The sequence below is a fragment of the Vulpes lagopus genome, chromosome 2 (assembly GCF_018345385.1).
Source record: "Vulpes lagopus strain Blue_001 chromosome 2, ASM1834538v1, whole genome shotgun sequence".
NCBI lineage: Eukaryota > Metazoa > Chordata > Mammalia > Carnivora > Canidae > Vulpes > Vulpes lagopus.
The window spans coordinates 169,247,979-169,265,070 of NC_054825.1; the positions used below are offsets into that span (position 1 = coordinate 169,247,979).

General features: G+C 49.5%; 2 protein-coding genes across 7 annotated transcripts in view; both read right to left on the reverse strand.

The window, feature by feature from the left end:
• HNRNPUL1 (heterogeneous nuclear ribonucleoprotein U like 1) overlaps positions 1 to 14,123 on the reverse strand; it is a 36,557-nt gene extending 22,434 nt beyond the window's left edge. Inside the window, exons 1-6 of one of the 3 annotated variants that reach the window (XM_041745425.1) lie at positions 14,072 to 14,123; positions 8,484 to 8,606; positions 6,214 to 6,367; positions 4,184 to 4,257; positions 2,557 to 2,696; positions 527 to 626 (exon numbers count right to left, since the gene is read on the reverse strand). In XM_041745425.1, coding sequence (XP_041601359.1) covers positions 527 to 626; positions 2,557 to 2,696; positions 4,184 to 4,257; positions 6,214 to 6,367; positions 8,484 to 8,601 — 586 coding nt within the window. In that variant the 5' untranslated portion in view covers positions 8,602 to 8,606; positions 14,072 to 14,123. Of the gene's footprint in view, positions 1 to 526; positions 627 to 2,556; positions 2,697 to 4,183; positions 4,258 to 6,213; positions 6,368 to 8,483; positions 8,607 to 12,118; positions 12,565 to 14,071 lie in introns of those variants that run through there. The other 2 variants (XM_041745423.1, XM_041745424.1) reach the window with 2 other exon arrangements.
• Positions 14,124 to 14,831: 708 nt separating this feature from the next.
• Positions 14,832 to 17,092, reverse strand: part of AXL (AXL receptor tyrosine kinase) — a 29,270-nt gene continuing 27,009 nt past the window's right edge. For all 4 annotated transcript variants that reach the window (XM_041745422.1, XM_041745420.1, XM_041745421.1 and 1 more), the window contains one exon: positions 14,832 to 16,725. In XM_041745422.1, coding sequence (XP_041601356.1) covers positions 16,374 to 16,725 — 352 coding nt within the window. In that variant the 3' untranslated portion in view covers positions 14,832 to 16,373. The remainder of the gene's footprint in view (positions 16,726 to 17,092) is intronic.

Consider the following 17,092-nt stretch of genomic DNA (forward strand, 5'->3'; position numbering starts at 1 on the left):
AGAATCAAACAGGGCTTGAGGAACTTCTTTTCAGCATGGTTTGAGGACAGAAGACAACTGATTTTTCTAAAGAAAGGGATCAGGGATGCCTGGGTGGCTCAGTGGTTGAGCCTGCCTTTGGCTCAGGGTGTGATCCCAGAGTCCTGGGACTGAGTCCCACACTGGGTTCCTCACAGGAAGCCTGCTTCTCTCTCTGCTTATGTCTCTGCCTCTCTGTCTCTCATGAATAAATAAATAAAATCTTTAAGAAAGAAAAGGATCAATAAAAAAAAAAAAGAAAAAAAAAAAAAAGAAAGAAAGAAAAGGATCAGCCTTCTGAAGAGAACTTTGGACCCTCTCCTAAAGATGAATACATTTTTCAGAGAAAAGTTAAGATGACTGTAGTCCTTTCAGTTGAATCTTATATGCCTGAAGACAGGCAGGTGTTCCACCCCAGGCTAGCTGTGTTCTGAGTCCCACGCTGGGAAGAGGAGCTTAGGGAGCTTGAGAATCCACTCTCTGGCCTGCTAGGCTGACCTCCCCTTACCCAGCTGTGTGCTGCAAGAGTCCAGGGACCAGCCGATGCGGACAACATGTGGGTCGGGCTCTGTGGAAGGAAGGTGCTTCACGGAGATTTCCTCATTGATCTGGGGACAAAGAATTAGAGGGCTCAGAACTGATGCTCAGAGACTTGCAGGTTATAAGGCAATACAAGAGAGAAGCATGCAGGCATTAAAAATTAGAAGTGGTTCTGTTGCTGGGGAAAAGGTGTTGAAGCTGCTCAGAAGGGCCTGCTGCCCTGAAAGCAGAGCCACTGAAGGGCTCGGGAAGTATAGGGCCACAGAGATTGGCATTTCAAAGTACAGTAATTTTTTAAAATTTTAACATGCTGTGTGGGAAACGGGGACTCTCATATTTAGTGTAGAAGGATAAATTGGCACCATGTTCTTGGAGGGCAATTTAGCAACCTCTATCAAAACTGCAAATGCATATGCTCTATAACCCAGCAATTCAACTTCCAGTTTACAGATGCACCCATAGGTGTATGTATGACCACACCCCCCCACACACAAATATTCAATGTGATACTATTTATATGAAAAACAACCACCCCCCTCAAACCATCAGTAAGGCACTGCCACATTACAGCACATCCATGCCACAGAATAGGTGAAGCAGCCAGAGAATGAACCAGGGCTAAGGGATCGGTATGGAACATGTTGTCCAAGACACAGTACTAAGTACAAGAAGCAGTAAGAATGAACCTCGCCTCTGACTTACCTTACAGGTTAGACTGCCTAACACCTACACCTATGTGTATTAATTGGTAGCTTCTGTAAAGTTACTCTACTTTGCTACCTTTTGGATGCACGTTTTCCACATTTTGAAATGTCCAAATCAGGGCAGATCTTATAATTGATGTGGTAAGACAGGACTCTGGCAGTTTTACTGACAAGTGTTTCTGAGCGGTAAACAAAACAATGTGCAACTCACAACTGACAGACTTAGTCAATAAAAAATGGTATCAGTGTCAACTCACCCCTCTTAAAAAAGGGGGAAGAACAGTGCCCGTTTCATGATGGTATCTTGGGGATTAACGCAGATGTCCATGTAAAGGGCCCAGCACCATTATCTAGTGCATGTCAATGGTTCTGTAAATATTAGTGATTCTAAACAAGTTTGGATAAATAAAGGACAAGAAATTGTTAACACGTGTTTTCGTGTTAACACGTTAACACGTGTTTTCTCTGGTAAGTAGAGTAGGGACTGGGAGGGTTTGAGTCTAACTTCTGTTTTTTTGTTTTGTTTTGTTTTGTTTTTTTAACCCTACACTCTTCTGTGCTGTCTCAATTTCATTGAACATAAGAACATATTGTTTTCCTAAATATAACCTGTCACACACCATGGGAGACGATGGCAGAGGACTGCCTGGTAGCAGGACTATTCTTTGCCCAGGTCTCCTTCTGGCCTCTCTCTAAGGGCCCACTTACATTCTTTCTAGCTCATTTTTTCTTCCAAACAACTCTTTTTACCAGTTTTACAACCAGTCATCCCTAGTAAGGTTGGCTGTATAATACCTGGATCAAATCCTACTGAGGGAAAAAAAAAAAAAATCCCACCAAGTAAAGATCAGCTCAATGAGGTAATGTATGATTGGCTTGTCTTCCCAATGGGACATTTAGCAATGGCATAACTCTCTAGAGTCCACCATGCTTTTTTTTGCTTTGACATGCAGTCTATGCTCTATTAAATCTCTTTTTATAATAATGGCTCTGACCAGGCAGCCCCCGTGGCGCAGCGGTTTAGCGCCGCTTGCAGCCTGAGGTGTGATCCTGGAGACCCAGGATCAAGTCTCACGTCGGGCTCCCTGCATGGAGCCTGCTTCTCCCTTTGCCTATGTCTCTGCCTCTCTCTCTCTCTCTCTTTCTCTCTCTTTGCATGTCTCTATGAATAAATCAGTAAAATCTTAAAAAAAAAAAAAAATAATAATGGCTCTGACCAAAATACCTAATGACAGGCTCATTCTAAAGGATGGACATGCTTTCTGTACCTAACCTGTCTGTTCCTCCCACTCACCTTCATCTCGAAACACACACGGCCCCTTCTGACTCCGTAGCTGGCACGGGCTCCTGACCACAGGTAGGCAAAGCCCTCAATTGTGAGAGGATAGCCACTACTCCGGTCTCGTGCCACTTTGAAGTGGAGATCGCAGTTATCTGTGGAGGAAAAAGCCAGGAGTCGGCTGATATTTTAAAGATCCAAGAAAGGGATAGGCACAGGCACAGGCACAGGCAAAGGTAAGTCCTCCGAAAGTGTTAACCAGAGTACACAAGTAGACATAGTATGGTTCATGACAAACCAACACCAGCCAGCCATTCTCCCATTTAGTAGCAAGGCTCCAGACTACTTCAAACTGGCCTGCACAGGATCAAAGCTGCCATTAGACATAGGAACTGGGCTCTCCATCTGGTGAGGCCAAAGATGGCCATTAGGCGAACCCAAAGTTGTACACAAATGCACTTTGCAAGAAGGAATGTACATTTGATAGGAAGAGTACCTAACATGTTCAAGGAATTTTAGCATTAAAAAAAAAAAAAAAAGGCTGATCTCACAGCCATACACTTTAACCATTTCTCCATGCTAATGCAATCAGTTTGGGAGCCAGATTCCTGCTGCCAACAGCTACACAAACATCTGACCTGGATCTACACTTGCCACTCGGGCACCACTGTCCAAGTATACTGCAGGCTCCCACCTCCTTTGCAGGCCTCAGACTCTCCTGCTGGAGCTCTGATTCTTCCCATTCTTTAAGGAGCCAGTCAGACCTCCAAGAAAGTCCTTCCTGACCATCCCATCCAGCAGGCTGCCTTTTTTTTTTTTAAAGGCTGCAAGTTGTGGTCTGTACATTTGGCATTTGATCGGCCACCACTTCACTGATCACTGCCATCCTGTACTTTTAAAAAAGTTTGGTTTTACTCTGGGTATACAGGCTTTGAGATCCTGTGATAGAGGGGACTGTGTAAGAGAAGTCCGTCTCTCTTCCAAAGTACACAGCCACTGCTCTATAAACACGAGCTAAGTAAAGAAATACATGAATTACTGGTGAGTTTCTGCTCTGTTGAAAGTATTCTCAGACCTGATTGGGCTTCTTTTTAAAGTCAGATTCCAAGTTCTACTGCTGAGATCCTGTCTGAGGAGAGGCAGGCCTATTATCACCACTACACCTAGGGTTCTGATGCACAGTCAAGGGGAAGCCACTTATCCAGTGGAAAGAAACTGGAGGACGGAGAACAGGGCGGGCCAGGCTAATGCCTCAGAGGACAAGGTGGCATTGGTTTCACCAGGAAAGTGAGCAGCAGATGGAAACTGGTGGACTGGTAGTCAAAGAGTTAAGTTTCCTCAGCTGCACTCAGGTTCCCTTCTTGATTAGATGACAACCCCTTGGGTGTTCGGGGTTTTCCAAATGCTCTTGTACCCATTCTGAGGAGTGTCACTGAAAGTCCTCTGAGGTCATCAGGGCAGGATTATGCCTCCCTGAAGAGAAAGGGAGAGAAACAGAATGATCTCCCCAGGATACCAGCTAAAAGTGGGAGGAGACCTTTGGCCTCTGAACCAATACCTCACTCCTGAGCCTCGTTTCTCTCATACCAGTCTCCCAATACTGACTGCAACGTAGAATTAGACAGGCATCCCAAGGACTCACATGTGTCGATGGCAACAAGGGTGTCATCAAAGTCATCTTCATCCTCTTCAGCAGGAGGCTGAGGAGAACGGCCCCTGTCAGAAAAAGGGATTAAGTCCCATAAGAAGGATTGGATAAGCAGAGAGGAAGGGAAATGGAGGTTCTGTTAGAATTTACAAGTATCCTCCAGACTGCTTCCTGGATTTCAGTTTCTTCCCACAGAGGTTAGCAAAAGAACTCGGCCACCTCACACCCTTGCCATGAGAGCAATGACTGTTAACTCCTAGGGTGGGGACGGGGACTAGAGGGGGCATGCTCTGCTTGAAAGGGCCGGCACAATTAACTGGCCAGCTTGTTCAAAGATGACTCTTCTCGCATACTCCAAGATTCTGACCCACACTCTGGGAGTGTAGAGAGCTGCCTCCACACTGGGTTCTGTTGCTGATGAGAGGATACAGTAGCCCAGAGGGGACTGAGCCAGGAAGGGAAATGTGCAAAGGCTCAGATCAACCCCAGTGATCACCATCTGTCCACATCTTCCTAAGACTCCACATCCACAAGTGTTTGAAATGACCCATTTTTTCAGTCTTTCTGTCAAGTGTCCTAAATTATGAATGAGACTCATCTTCCATCAAAACACCAAAAAGGGGGCAGCCCAGGTGGCTCAGCGGTTTGTTGCAGCCTTCGGCCCACGGCCTGATCCTGGAGACCCAGGATCGAGTCCCACGCCGGGCTCCCTGCATGGAGCCTGCTTCTCCCTCTGCCTGTGTCTCTGCTTCTCTCTCCCTCAGTGTCTCTCATGAATAAATAAATAAAATCTTAAAACAAAAACAAAAACAAAAACACCAAAAAGGGACTAATGTTAAAATACTGCTGGTTTCCACCTTATAGGAATAAAGGAGAGATGTAGAAGGAATGGGCCTAATGCCCAGGGTCCTGCCTGGAACATCAGACCCTTGTCCACCATGTGCCTGGATCAAATACCAAAGCCCACCCGGGAGGCTTCCCTCTGGTGGAATGCCTTTCTGGCCCTTCCAGTCTAGGGCTAGCACAAAGACCTGTACAAAGAAGGAGTGCAGCACACACTAAGTCCATCCTAGAAAGCTATCCCTGCCAGCCACAAATCAGAGCAAGTATTCCTTCTCTCTCTCCACAGACTAGTAGCCTAGGCCTCTGCTCTGCAGAAAGCACTGGGAGAAACTCCTCGGAGGTAGTTCTGCATCCTACCTTTAGTCGCAGCCAACAGACCCAGGCCCTGTCTGAGTCACAAGCTGGTGAGAGAACAGACTCCACCAAGTAGGAAATAAAACCTGTCAGACAACTAGTCCACAGAACTAGAGAAGGAATGGTCATTCTTAAATTTCCGTGATGAGAAAAATCTTCGTGCAGAAACGGAAGGGGGTGCAAGGGCAGGGGGATAGGGAGAGCTTGTCAGGAAAGGAAAATGACCAGGGCAGATAGGCCACTCCTCACTCTGATCCGACACTGAACCACACCCTGCCTACTGGCCCCTCTAGGTGGTGACTTACTTACATATGCGCCTGTCTCAGGCCCTAGATTGGGATCAAAAGAAGGTAAAACCCACCGTCCAAATCACGTATCTGTGTTCAGCCCAAAGGCAGGTACCTTGTGAAAAGAGCATGAGTGTGACAATGAATGAATGAGAGATGGACAGAAGGGTGTGTTTGGGAAAAGAGTCAGGAAAAATAAATCTTTTCCATCAGGGAATATTAAGCAGCCATGAAGAATAGTAGGACACCGTGCAGGAAGACCAGGCAGTGAGGAAAAGGACTGAAAAGGGAGGCTGGCATCTCGCACGTGAAAGGCAGTGTTTGGACTTCGCCCTGCAGGTAACAAGGAGGGAAGAGCTGAGGGAAGGAGCAAAAATTTAGCCAAGCTAAATCTGGCAGTGAGTGCCTGGAGGACTAAGCAAATGTGTAAGGGCAGGAAGAGCTCTGCTCCCTTGGCTGAGTACAAAGGTCCCCATGGGGACCAGGCTACAGGCACAGAAACCCACTGGAAAAGGGGTTACCATCACCTCACACACCCACCTCCTATCCTCTCGGTGCTCAAAGTACCCCCGTCCCCGGTTTTCTTCGTAAGGCCTCTTGCGACTCTGGAATTGCTGTCTGTCTGGCTTGAGTTGAGAAGCTTCGGGCGGGAGGAAGCTGGTGGGTGCTTCTTGCTTCATCTCGGTCTTCACTTCTATAGTCAGGACAAATCCAGGTGGTCAAGATGGGAAACTCCTTAGCTATCATTTTTCTGGTCCTCCGACCTTAGGAGATGCTCACAGGATCCTGACTACAGTGATGATGGACTGGGCATAAGCAGCTTGCTGGGTTCAATAGAAGCCTGCCAAGGAAGCCAAGGAGGCTGCATTGCAGAACAGAGCCAGGGCACAGGGAGGCCGGAGATGGCTAGCCAGGCACATTGGCACTGACTGTTGATGGGGTGACCAATGTCAGCCAGATGATTCTCAGGCCTCATGGGGAGGGAGAGGGGCTTCAGCACTAAATAAAGGCAAGCTCTCTTACAGGCCCACCCAAAGGTGGAATGGCTGCCTCTGGCTACTTTGCCAAAGGCCCCATGAAAGCTAACAGCTACCTTGGCCCATACCAAGTGGGAGACAGCCCTAGAAAATTTCTAAGATTCCTTTAAGCTGAGATCCCACGATCTGACATTCTTTAATTTCTCCTCCCAGAGAACCTTTCCACCTCAGTTCTTACAAAGCTTCTTCAGTCTGGCAAGGGAAAGGGAGGGGGGAGGTCAATTCAACAGGACACTGTGGTCCTATAGCTAACTCCACTGGCTTCAATCACTCTACCACAAAGCCCAGAATCACCCCTGGGAAGGGGGAGGGGTCTACACTTAAGCCAGCCTATAGGTGTGACGGCCTTATTAAGTCACACCACAAATAGAAAGTCAGGATAGGATAACATGCTGTAAACCAAGGGAAAGGCCCAGTCTCAGGCTGACTCTCTCCTTGGGCCAAAGATCCCATGAGTGTCACAGAGCCTGACACGAATCTACAGTTTAACCTACATTAAAATTAAAATCCATGGGCAGCCCCGCTGGCACAGCGGTTTAGCACCGCCTGCAGCCTGGGGTGTGATCCTGGAGACCCGGGATCAAGTCCCACATTGGGCTTCCTGCATGGAGCCTGCTTCTCCCTCTGCCTGTGTCTCTGCCTCTCTGCCTGCCTCTCTCTTAGGATTAAAATCCTAAGCCAGGGACGTCTGGGTAGCTCAGAGGTTGAGCATCTGTCTTCAGCTCAGGGCGCAATCCAGGAGTCCCAGGATCGAGTTCCATATCGGGCTCCCCACAAGGAGCCTGCCTCTCCCTCTGCCTATTCTCTGCCTGTCTCTCATGAACAAATAAATTAAATCTTAAAATCAATCAATCAATCAATCAATCCTGAGCCACCCACAAGAAATGTCTGGGCATTTCACTTTGTGGATGAACCAAGAATGAAATTAGATACATTCAACTAGATTCACTAAGAAAAGGCACTGGGGCCACAACACAGTGAAAGGAGCACAAGCTGGGAGGCAGTCCTGGCTCCATCATTACTCAACAGTGGGAGCTTGCTTTTCAAACAGTAGGACACAAATGGTTGGGAATGCTCCTCATTAACCAAGAGCAGTGGCCTGGACTCCAGTTTCCTGGGTTTTAACCCCAACCCTGTCATCAGACAAGCCATCTCCCCAGTCTGTAAAATGAGAGGCAAGAGCTGAGGTACCATCTGTGGTTCCCAAACTGACACTGCAGGGAACTTTGTTGAAAAGACATATTTACACATCTGGGAAACCATGAGTTTAAACAATGTGACACAGAGTTTTTTTTTTTTTTTTCAGTCCAGGACTTCTCAGAGCCTTTACAGTGACTCTCCCAGGGATGGGACAGCACGTGCTGCATTTTCCAGATACATTTTGGCCAAGGAACCCTTTCCTGGGAAGTCCCTAATGATATCTCCTGGAACAATATTCTTCAGAACATGGGAACAACTGGACTAGATTTAGAAGGTCCTTGCTGAATGCTACATTCTAAGATTTTAAATAAGACTTAAATACTGGCCCGAGTCTAAACTCTCCCCAGTATTGATACTAACATCTGAAAACAGATACCACTCCCCTCTCTTAACACCTGGGAGCAGGACTAAGTTCTCTCCTTCAGAAGAACCTTGCCAGAGTGACAGAGCCCAAATGGACTGCCCAAGAGGAAGATGCAAAATCTCTCTGGAAAGACAGGCTTTCAGCAGAGGGGATGAGCCACGTACAGATCTTATTTCCCTCACAAGAAGTATACATGTGCACTTTCCCACCTGGGCGATAGGCCTGCTGCTGTTCCATTTCAAGCGGTCTCCTCTCGTAGCCAGACTCGTTCTCTTGCTTGATGACCTGGCTCTCATAGAATTGGTTTTGCCTGGTAATATTGTCCATGACATCTTAAAACAAAAAGTGGCCAGTTAGAAGGTGCTTCTTGGGACCAGAGGTGGCTTTTTTGGTGCTACACAATGTCATCCCCACTGGGGATAGCCTGCCAGAGGCTAAGAGGTGTGGCAATGCCTTCAGATAGAAACATATCTGGGCAGTCAGTGGCCCCAGCTGCCTGAGGACATGCCCTCTAGTCCCTCAAATGGTTGGTGATGCATCTGTGACTGGGCTTTACAGAATCCCAACAAACTAAACCAAATGAAGTAGAACTGCTCTGGTTAAAGTGAGGAGATGGGAAGGTCAGAGAAGGTATCCACCTTGACCTTACTCCCTAAGTCCCCACTCCAAGGCTGGGGCAACTCTACAGACACCTTGGATTCCACGTAGCACAGTTAAAAAACCACCAGTCTGGCTGTACTCTGACATGGTATAATGTGTAGGGAGTTGGCTGTAGAGCACAACCTTAAAAACTGCTCAGGGCACATATGAGTCCTCTGCTGGACCCAATTCACTACCATCTGCACAGTCCACCCTCTCTACAAATCCCTTCCACCCCACGATAGCTGCAAAGATAAAAGGGTAACCATACCAGTTGAAGGGGAACTGGGGTGGGGGGGGAGGGGAAAGGAACTGTTAAGAAAACAGGAGTCATAACAGTGGCCTTTTAGACTCATTAGGGATAAGTCCTGAAATATTTGGAGCTAGATGGGAAGGGTTTTGAGAAGGTATATTATGGAATAAGACAAAGAATAGAAACTTATAAGAATAATATTAACTATCCATAGAGTGCATACTATACACCAGACCCTGGGGTACAGCTAAGAATAAGTTTGCCTCGCTGAAGCCTTCAGTTTAGTGAAATGGATGTACGTTCAACAAATACTTAAGAGACAAAAAGCATATTCTAATTGTGTTCAGGTCTATACAGAAATTAAGACAGGGACCCAGAAAGTAAGATAAGCCTCAGCTCAGAGAATACATAGGTGAGAGCTCAGTGACGAGAATAGAGAAAACATTCCTGGGGTTAGAATAACATGTGAAAGCTCCGAGGTAAGACCAAAACCAGAGTAGGAAACTCAAGACCCTTACAGCCAAACCCAGAGAGAAGTTTGGAAACCTAGGATGAGCAGCAAGCTGGCTTTCCACCCAGGAGCAAGCTTTGCTAGGTGCCTCTAGGGCCAGAACCCACAGGAGCAGAGGGAAGGAGACTCTTCTCCACCTGCTAACTGATTGGATCCTTTCTCAGAGGACAAATACATCTGGGGACAAACCAGGTGCAGCCCAAAGGGAGGAAAGTAACAGATCACGTGGTTTTTGCTACAGCCCTGTTTACCAGAGCTTGAAGGAAGGGTTGCAGTGGGGCCTGAAGCGGCCTCAGAGGATTTTGCTGTAGGGGTTAGTAGAAAAAGGAAGAAATAGAATATCTCCTTAATTGGAACACAGGGCAGGCTTATCAAACCATTTGGTTTTCTTCTGGGGCTCCAAGCACAGTGCTCTTCTTCCCACAAATATTCACATCTCTTCTTAAGAATTTCTCCTGTGCTCAAGGAGGAAGCTTCACCCTAATAAGCCATGATTGTGGGGTCCTCCGCTCTTTAAAACATCGGCCTCCCAATAATAGGCAGGCCCAGTGCTAAAACCCCTACACATGTGACCTCATTCATAGCAATCCTGGGGGCACTGTAATTACCCCTGTTGTACACACAAGGAAATCAGGGCTCGCAAGTCATAGAGCCATCCTTAAAACAATGTCCGTCTAAGTCTAACATGCCCTCTTCTGAGGCACCTCTGACTACTGGCCCTTCCTCCTAGGCATTCCTGGCAGGTCTCTCCTGCCTTAGACAAGTACCCTGGCCACTTCTCCTTCCTACATAGGTCTCTGCAAGGGGAAGTATTCTTCCCTGCAGAGGCACATGGGTCCTGGACAATCCCTAGGCTGCCCCCACTGCAAATCTTTACTCCAGGATGTCCCACCTCTCATGAACCAAATCAGTAAACATCCAATGCCAACTCAATTTCTTGTCTCTTCTCTCACCCCCATAGCACCTTCTTTTCAGAGAAACCACAAACGCTGGATGCCAGAGTCCTTTCTATTTACTCTTTAACTTCTCCAATCCCGGCTCCCCAGTCCTGTTAGAAAACTACGCTTTTCCAACTCCAGAGTTCTTCCCTTCCATTCCAGGGTCTTCTCTCTTCAGATAATCTTACATCTACCCTGTCCTTTCTCATTCTGAGTCATAACTTCTGGCTCATGCAATGATTCCTTATTACACACACCAGAGACCCCCAATCCCCGGGCATGCATATAACTGTTTCTGGGGACCAAGGAGCTTTGTCATGGACAAGACACTCAGCCTCAGAAACACTCCCCTCACTCCATCCAGAGGCCCCTAGCCAAGTCAACAGGTTTTCTTTATCTTTCCATTCTAGAGTCTCCTCCCTCCCATTTTATGCTAGACCACATATACACTCCTGTGCTGGACACAAGGATCCTCTGTCCCACAGATACTCCATCAACTTCAAGCTCCACCAATTTGTTCTCTGCCACACCCCACCCCCAGCTACCTCCTGTTCTTCAAACAATCCATAGTGTTAAACCAAAACCATTCAGCAGTAGCCGCTGAAATTACCTGTCCTCAGAACCTACCAGTTCAATACCTCTAGGTTCCCTGCCCAGGGAAGCATTCTTCCCTCTCCTGCCTGCCTCCAGTGACCCGGGATCCCCATACCTACCTCCTCTGGAAGTCAACCAGAAGGTCCCCGGATCTCCCAGCACCAAATGCCCAAGTTGGCCCTGCCTCAACGTTGGCCTTCCAGCCCTGAGACCCCCAGACCATCCTCAGAAAGAGGTGGGTCCTCCACAGTCCAAACACACATGGTAGTCTCCCACATTCCCTAAATGCTCACTAGCCAAATACCAGAGCACCCAGTCCATCAGCTCTCTCCTGGCCAGACACCAGCACCTCCATTTCACCAACCCATCCGAGTACCAAACAAGAGAATTCCCCATACCCCACCCAGCAGCAAACTCCAAGATCCTCTATTCTCACAAACTCTCCCAGCTCTAAAATACACGGCTCCCGACGCGCAGCCGAGACGCTGGGCTTAGCAGAGTCCCTAAGCCCACCCAGCTCCAAACCCTGAAATAATCGTCATTTCCAAGACCCTCCTCAGTCCCCGATTAGAAAACCTCTTGTTCTTCCGACTGTTCGGCTCCAGAAACCACAGCTTCCGGTCTCCGAGCACTAGGCTCCGGAATCCTCTACGCCCCCCCTCCCCCCACCGGACCTTCCTCATCTCCGAAACCCAGAGCCCCCACTCCAGTATCTCCCCTGCCCCGAATGCCAGGGTCCACCCTCTCGTCGTCCCGAGGCCCACGGCCCTAGATCCTTCTCAGCGGCGGGCAGCGGGATCCCCCAATTCTCAGACCGTCTCCCCGACCTCAGGCGCCGGACTCCGCGTCCCACAGCCCTTCCTCGGCCCGGACTCCGGGCTCCCCGACCCCCGCCCCGCGCACTCTCACAATGTCCGTCCGGCCCCGAGTAGCCGCCAGGCTCCGGGTGCGGCTGCAGCCCGGACGGCGGTGGCTGCGCGGTCCCCTCCAGCTCGGAGCCCCCCTCGGTCTCGACCTCCTCGTTGTTGTGCCCGGGTCGCCCCGGTTCGTCGTCGGCCTCGAGCTCCCGCTCGTCGTCGGGCTCCTCGGCCTCCAGCGCCGCCTGCAGCCGCTCAGCAAGCTCGGCCTTGAGGCCGCGAGTGTCCAGGCCGCGGCGCTGCAGCTCCTCGCGAAGTTCGTTCACCTTCAGACGGCGCACATCCATGGCCCGGGCCCCCGGGGCGGCCCCCGAGCCCGGCCCGGCCTCCCAGGGCTCTGTCCCCCTTAAACCTTTCCTGTCAGGAGGCGAAGGGGGAAAGGGGGGGGGGGCCCGCTCCAATGGCGGCGGCGGCTCAAAATGGCCGCCGCCGCCGCCTCCCCCTCCTCCGTGTCTCCATGCGATGCAACACGGGTGCCGATTGGCCGCCGCCTGGAGACAACGGGCGCGGGCCTGGAGGCTCAGCCAATCAGAGCGTGGGTTTCAAGAGAACGGCAATGAAAGGGCTCTGGAGCCGCCAGAGAGGAAGCGTTGGCCTACGTCGCTGCCGCCGCCAGGGCGGAGGGCGGGAAAAGGCGGGAGGCGGAGCACGCGGTGACTGGGTAGCGCCCGCGCGCCCGCTCCCGTAGGGTCAAATGAAGAAAAAGGAGTAAAGACTTGGCCCAATCAGCGACGAGATCTTAGAATGAACCCCCACCGCCCCCCAACACATACACACATTTACAGACACACACTCTCGGCCTTTCCTGAGCGGTCCTTTCATCAAACTGCGGTCTCCTGTAACACCTACCCTGATTGGTCGAGATCTCCCGCCCCTAGAGGAGTCCAGGCGGGTAAAACGACTAGAACCAATCAAACGGAGGGTCGGCCGACCCACTCCCCCCGCCTCCGTTCCACTGTCGCCTTTAAGAAACCGGAAAGATGAATTCGCCAAGGGCCCGCCCCTTGCCGTTAGGGCGGTTTCAAAACAATCTGCCCGCCAATCGCGATGACTGTTTTATCTTATAAAGCGGGTACAGTTGGGCTCGCTGGAAAAAGCTAACCAGATTGGCCGTTCTTCCCCGGACGGCCTCGCAAATGTCGCTGAAGGGAGGGGGGGGGGGCGGGGAGCGGCGAGAAAAAGTAGACAAATTATCCATCTTCTAACTCCATCGCCTTTATGCAAAGGAAACTTGGCTTCCGAGAGTCCCGCGGGTGTGAAAGAGGCTAAGCAAACACACGGGAGAAAAGTTGTAAAGGAAATCGCACCCTCTTCCCTTTGATCTCAAGGGGCGCCTCTTGCCACGATCGTAGCTTCGCCGCCGCCGTTCTCTATGGTTGGGATCTTACGTGGAGTGGGCGCTCTGCGCGCGACCATAGAGCCTTTCCCCTCCGGGAAGACCTCCAGGAGTTCGCGGGTCTCCACTCCAAATCCTCTAAACCGCGGTCGAGTAGTTCTGGCTGTTTGGCGTCTGACACTGACAAGTTCAGACACACAGGTTGGTAGTTCAGCCTCACGCCGCAAGGGCAAACGCCAGTTTCGCAGTGTCTACCGCGCTGCACCACCACCTGTCGCCTCTTAACTCAAAAGACACAAAACTTCTGCAAAGATACACAATCGGGGGGGGGGGGGGGCGCGATGCAAACGCCCGTTGCCCGCTAAGCCGCACCGTTAAGCCCACGGAAGACGCACACCACCTCTACTTCGACAAAAACACACGCGACGCAGATAAACAAGTGGCCGTGGGTCAGATTGGATGCATCAGTTAAGGGGAACGTAGACGGGGCCGCTAAGGTCCGCACTGGCAGGGGGCACCGAATGATAAAGACAAAGGACAAGTTACGCTACGAGCTGACACGGCAACCCCGACACACAGCACCCACTCAGAAACGGGGCAGACACTCACGTGGGCCCGGAGGTTCCAGTCCAGACACCCCGCCCCTCGCCCACGTCCGACTTCCTCTCTCCTCCCAGCTTCCCACAAGGGTTTGTTCTAAAAAAGTTTGTGGCCCGGATTGAACTATCCCCGGTTCTCAGGAGCCGCCACCGGGGGGCGTCCGGGCGCTGGCAAGGGTTTCTCCCTGTGCTGCCGGGTGCACGCGGGATCGCGGGCCCAGGATGCATGCAAAGCACAGTGGGTTTGCCTTGGCAGGAATCCCTTTGTGGGCCCGTGATGATCGGAGGTGTCCTGTGCCTGTGTTTCATTGTGAATTTGAACACTTGAGTCTGTGAGTACCTGTTGTGCTCTGTGTGTACTCCTTGTAATCTGTGTTACTCGGGTTTCTTCCTATTCCTGGTGAGTATATCTGCCTTTCATATGTTTGTAAATATGTTTGTGTCTGTATAATCTTTTGCATCTGTTACTACATGTGTTTGAATTTAAACATCTCTCTTATTCGTGTCCAGGTATGCCTGAGTATATCCTAATGGGTTTGCTACTTTGGGGTGCGGAGGAGAGTGTGTCTGACAGGGAGTCTCTGAGTGCCTGTTCCTCACTAGGGAGAGGCTGCTGTTTGCATGTCTTTTTGTTTATATGGATGCTCATTTCTGCCCTCTCTGTAAAGGAAGAACTCCAAGACCCCACCAAACCCTTCTTTTTACTGATGGGAAGTTGCCAGGGAGAGGGGGCCACATGGCAGCTGAGTGGAAACAAGAGGAGACAGAAGTGTGGTTATAAAATTTTATGTGATCTGAGCCCCTCTGGAAGTGCCAGAGTCCACACCTCTGTACAGGGGGCTTGAGGGACTGGCTCAGGGCGGGGGCAGCATGGCCCAAAAGGAGGGAAATCGCCCCCTGGGGAAAGGAGGCATCCCTAATGCATTATTGCACAGGCTTAAGGGGAGGAGGAAGCAGAGGTGGCTCAGAAGGGGAGAGTCAAACAGAAGAATCTATAAAATTAGAACCTTGGAATCATCCCTTGGAATTCTAGACCTGTAGACCTTTAGAATCTGACAGTATTTGAATCTTAGAACTACAGTGCCTAGGATCTTAAGACTTAGAACTGTAGATTCTTGGACCCTTAACTAAAATCCTAGGCAGGTGGAATGCCGCATAGAAACTAAATATATCCAACACTGGAAACGATTAGAACTTTGGTATCTAGCTAGTCACAACTAACTGTAGTCTTATACCTTAGATGCTAAGGATCCAGAATCTTGGACCAATAGAGTCTAGAGTGTCTTGGAACATAGAACAGAACAACATTAGAATCTTAGAGTTTAATAATCTAGAATCTTGAAGCATATGGTCTAGAATCTTAGACACAGAATCTAGGTTCTTAGACTAAGTCTTAGAACACCACATCTTAGAACATTAGACCTCTGGGCCTCCATCTTTAGACTCTTAGAACTTTTGAATGGCAGATTTTAGAATCTTAAATCTTTAGCATCCAGAATCTCATAATAACAGTTTCAAGGATCATAAAGCCTTGGAACTTATAATTAACCATTATTAGAATCTTAGAACTTGAGAAGACAATAATCTAGAAGCCTTACGATATAGAGTCTTACAGCCAGAGGATTTACAGTCTAAGAGGCTTAGAACATCAAATTTTAAAACATTAGGCCTTAGAATCTCCATGTCTAGAATTGCAGAATCTAGAATCTTATACTCTAAGGACTCTGAACCCTAGAAAAACAAAATCTAGAATCATAGAGCCTTGGGTCTTAGAACTTGAATCTTAGAGCTTCAGAACTTAAAATCTTGTGGGCTTTATCAAGAATCCTGGAATAAAAAAAAAAAAAGAATCCTGGAATCCGAAAAATCTAGAGCCATGGACTCTCAGAACCTTAGAATATAGGTCTCGCAACTTCCATGTCTGGAACCTTAGCACTTTAGAATTAGAGACTTTGGGATTTTAAGTCCTTAGAGCCAAAGACTAATAACATCTTTGAAACTTAGAACCTTTACATCTAGACTCTTTGAACCTTAGAAATCTAGAATCTTGGAATATGAGACCTGGGAGGACTCATATTCTAGGGATTGCAGGGGATTGCAGGGATTGCAGCCAACCGCTTCCTTTTACACATGGGGACACTAAGGCATGAAGAAAAGAGAAGATCCATCTGGGATGGAAGTGGAATAGGGTAGTAAGAGAAGGCTATAGTCGAGGATGAGGCCTGGAGTGGTGAAATAGTTGGGGGGGGAGGCTCCCCCAGTGGCAGTGCCTAGCTTGGGTCCTGAGAAGGAGTCCCAGGTGGAGCGATGTCTCAGGCTCCATCCTCCTGCCCTGGAGGAGCTGGGGAGCTCCTGTCGGTAGGCAGGGCAGGGCCAGGGGCTGTAGAAGGGCAGAGGACATAGCGTCCAGCAGGATGGACCTCAGCCGCGGTGAGGCAACTGCAGGAATCCTTGGGGTCAGGCTGAGTTGGGGGATCAGCTCCTCCAGCAGCTCCAAGTGGTTCAGAATGACTCCCACCCTCATCCATGTTGACATAGAGGATTTCCTCCGGCTCCTGGGCAGGGGGCAGGGCCTTCAGTGTGTTCTCCAGATCTTCCCGAAGCTCTGAGAAACTCGGCCGGTCCCGGGGGTTTAGCTCCCAGCACCGGGACATCAGGGCATACCTAGGGCAGCAAAATGAGGGGTGGGAGACTGAGCAGGAGCTCAGAAAGTCAGAAAGGGAGCATTCTGGGAGTTTGGGGGCATTTTATGGAACTGGAAGGAACCTTAGCAGTTTGGGGTTTGGGAATTCTCAAGAGTTTCCGAGGGGGGGTCCTGGGACACGCGGGAGCTGGAAAGGGTCTTGGGGAACCTCCCTCGGTATTGGGTAGTGTTCTAGGGGGGGTTTGCTAGAGCAGACTTTGCCCTCAAAGTGCTGGATAAATGTTCTGCTCTCCTCTGCGTGTTGTAAGACAGCAAAGTTTGGTAAGCACTGTCCTAAAGGATCCTGAGGATATCTCAGAGGAGACCTGTGAGTTTGGAGAAGCCCAA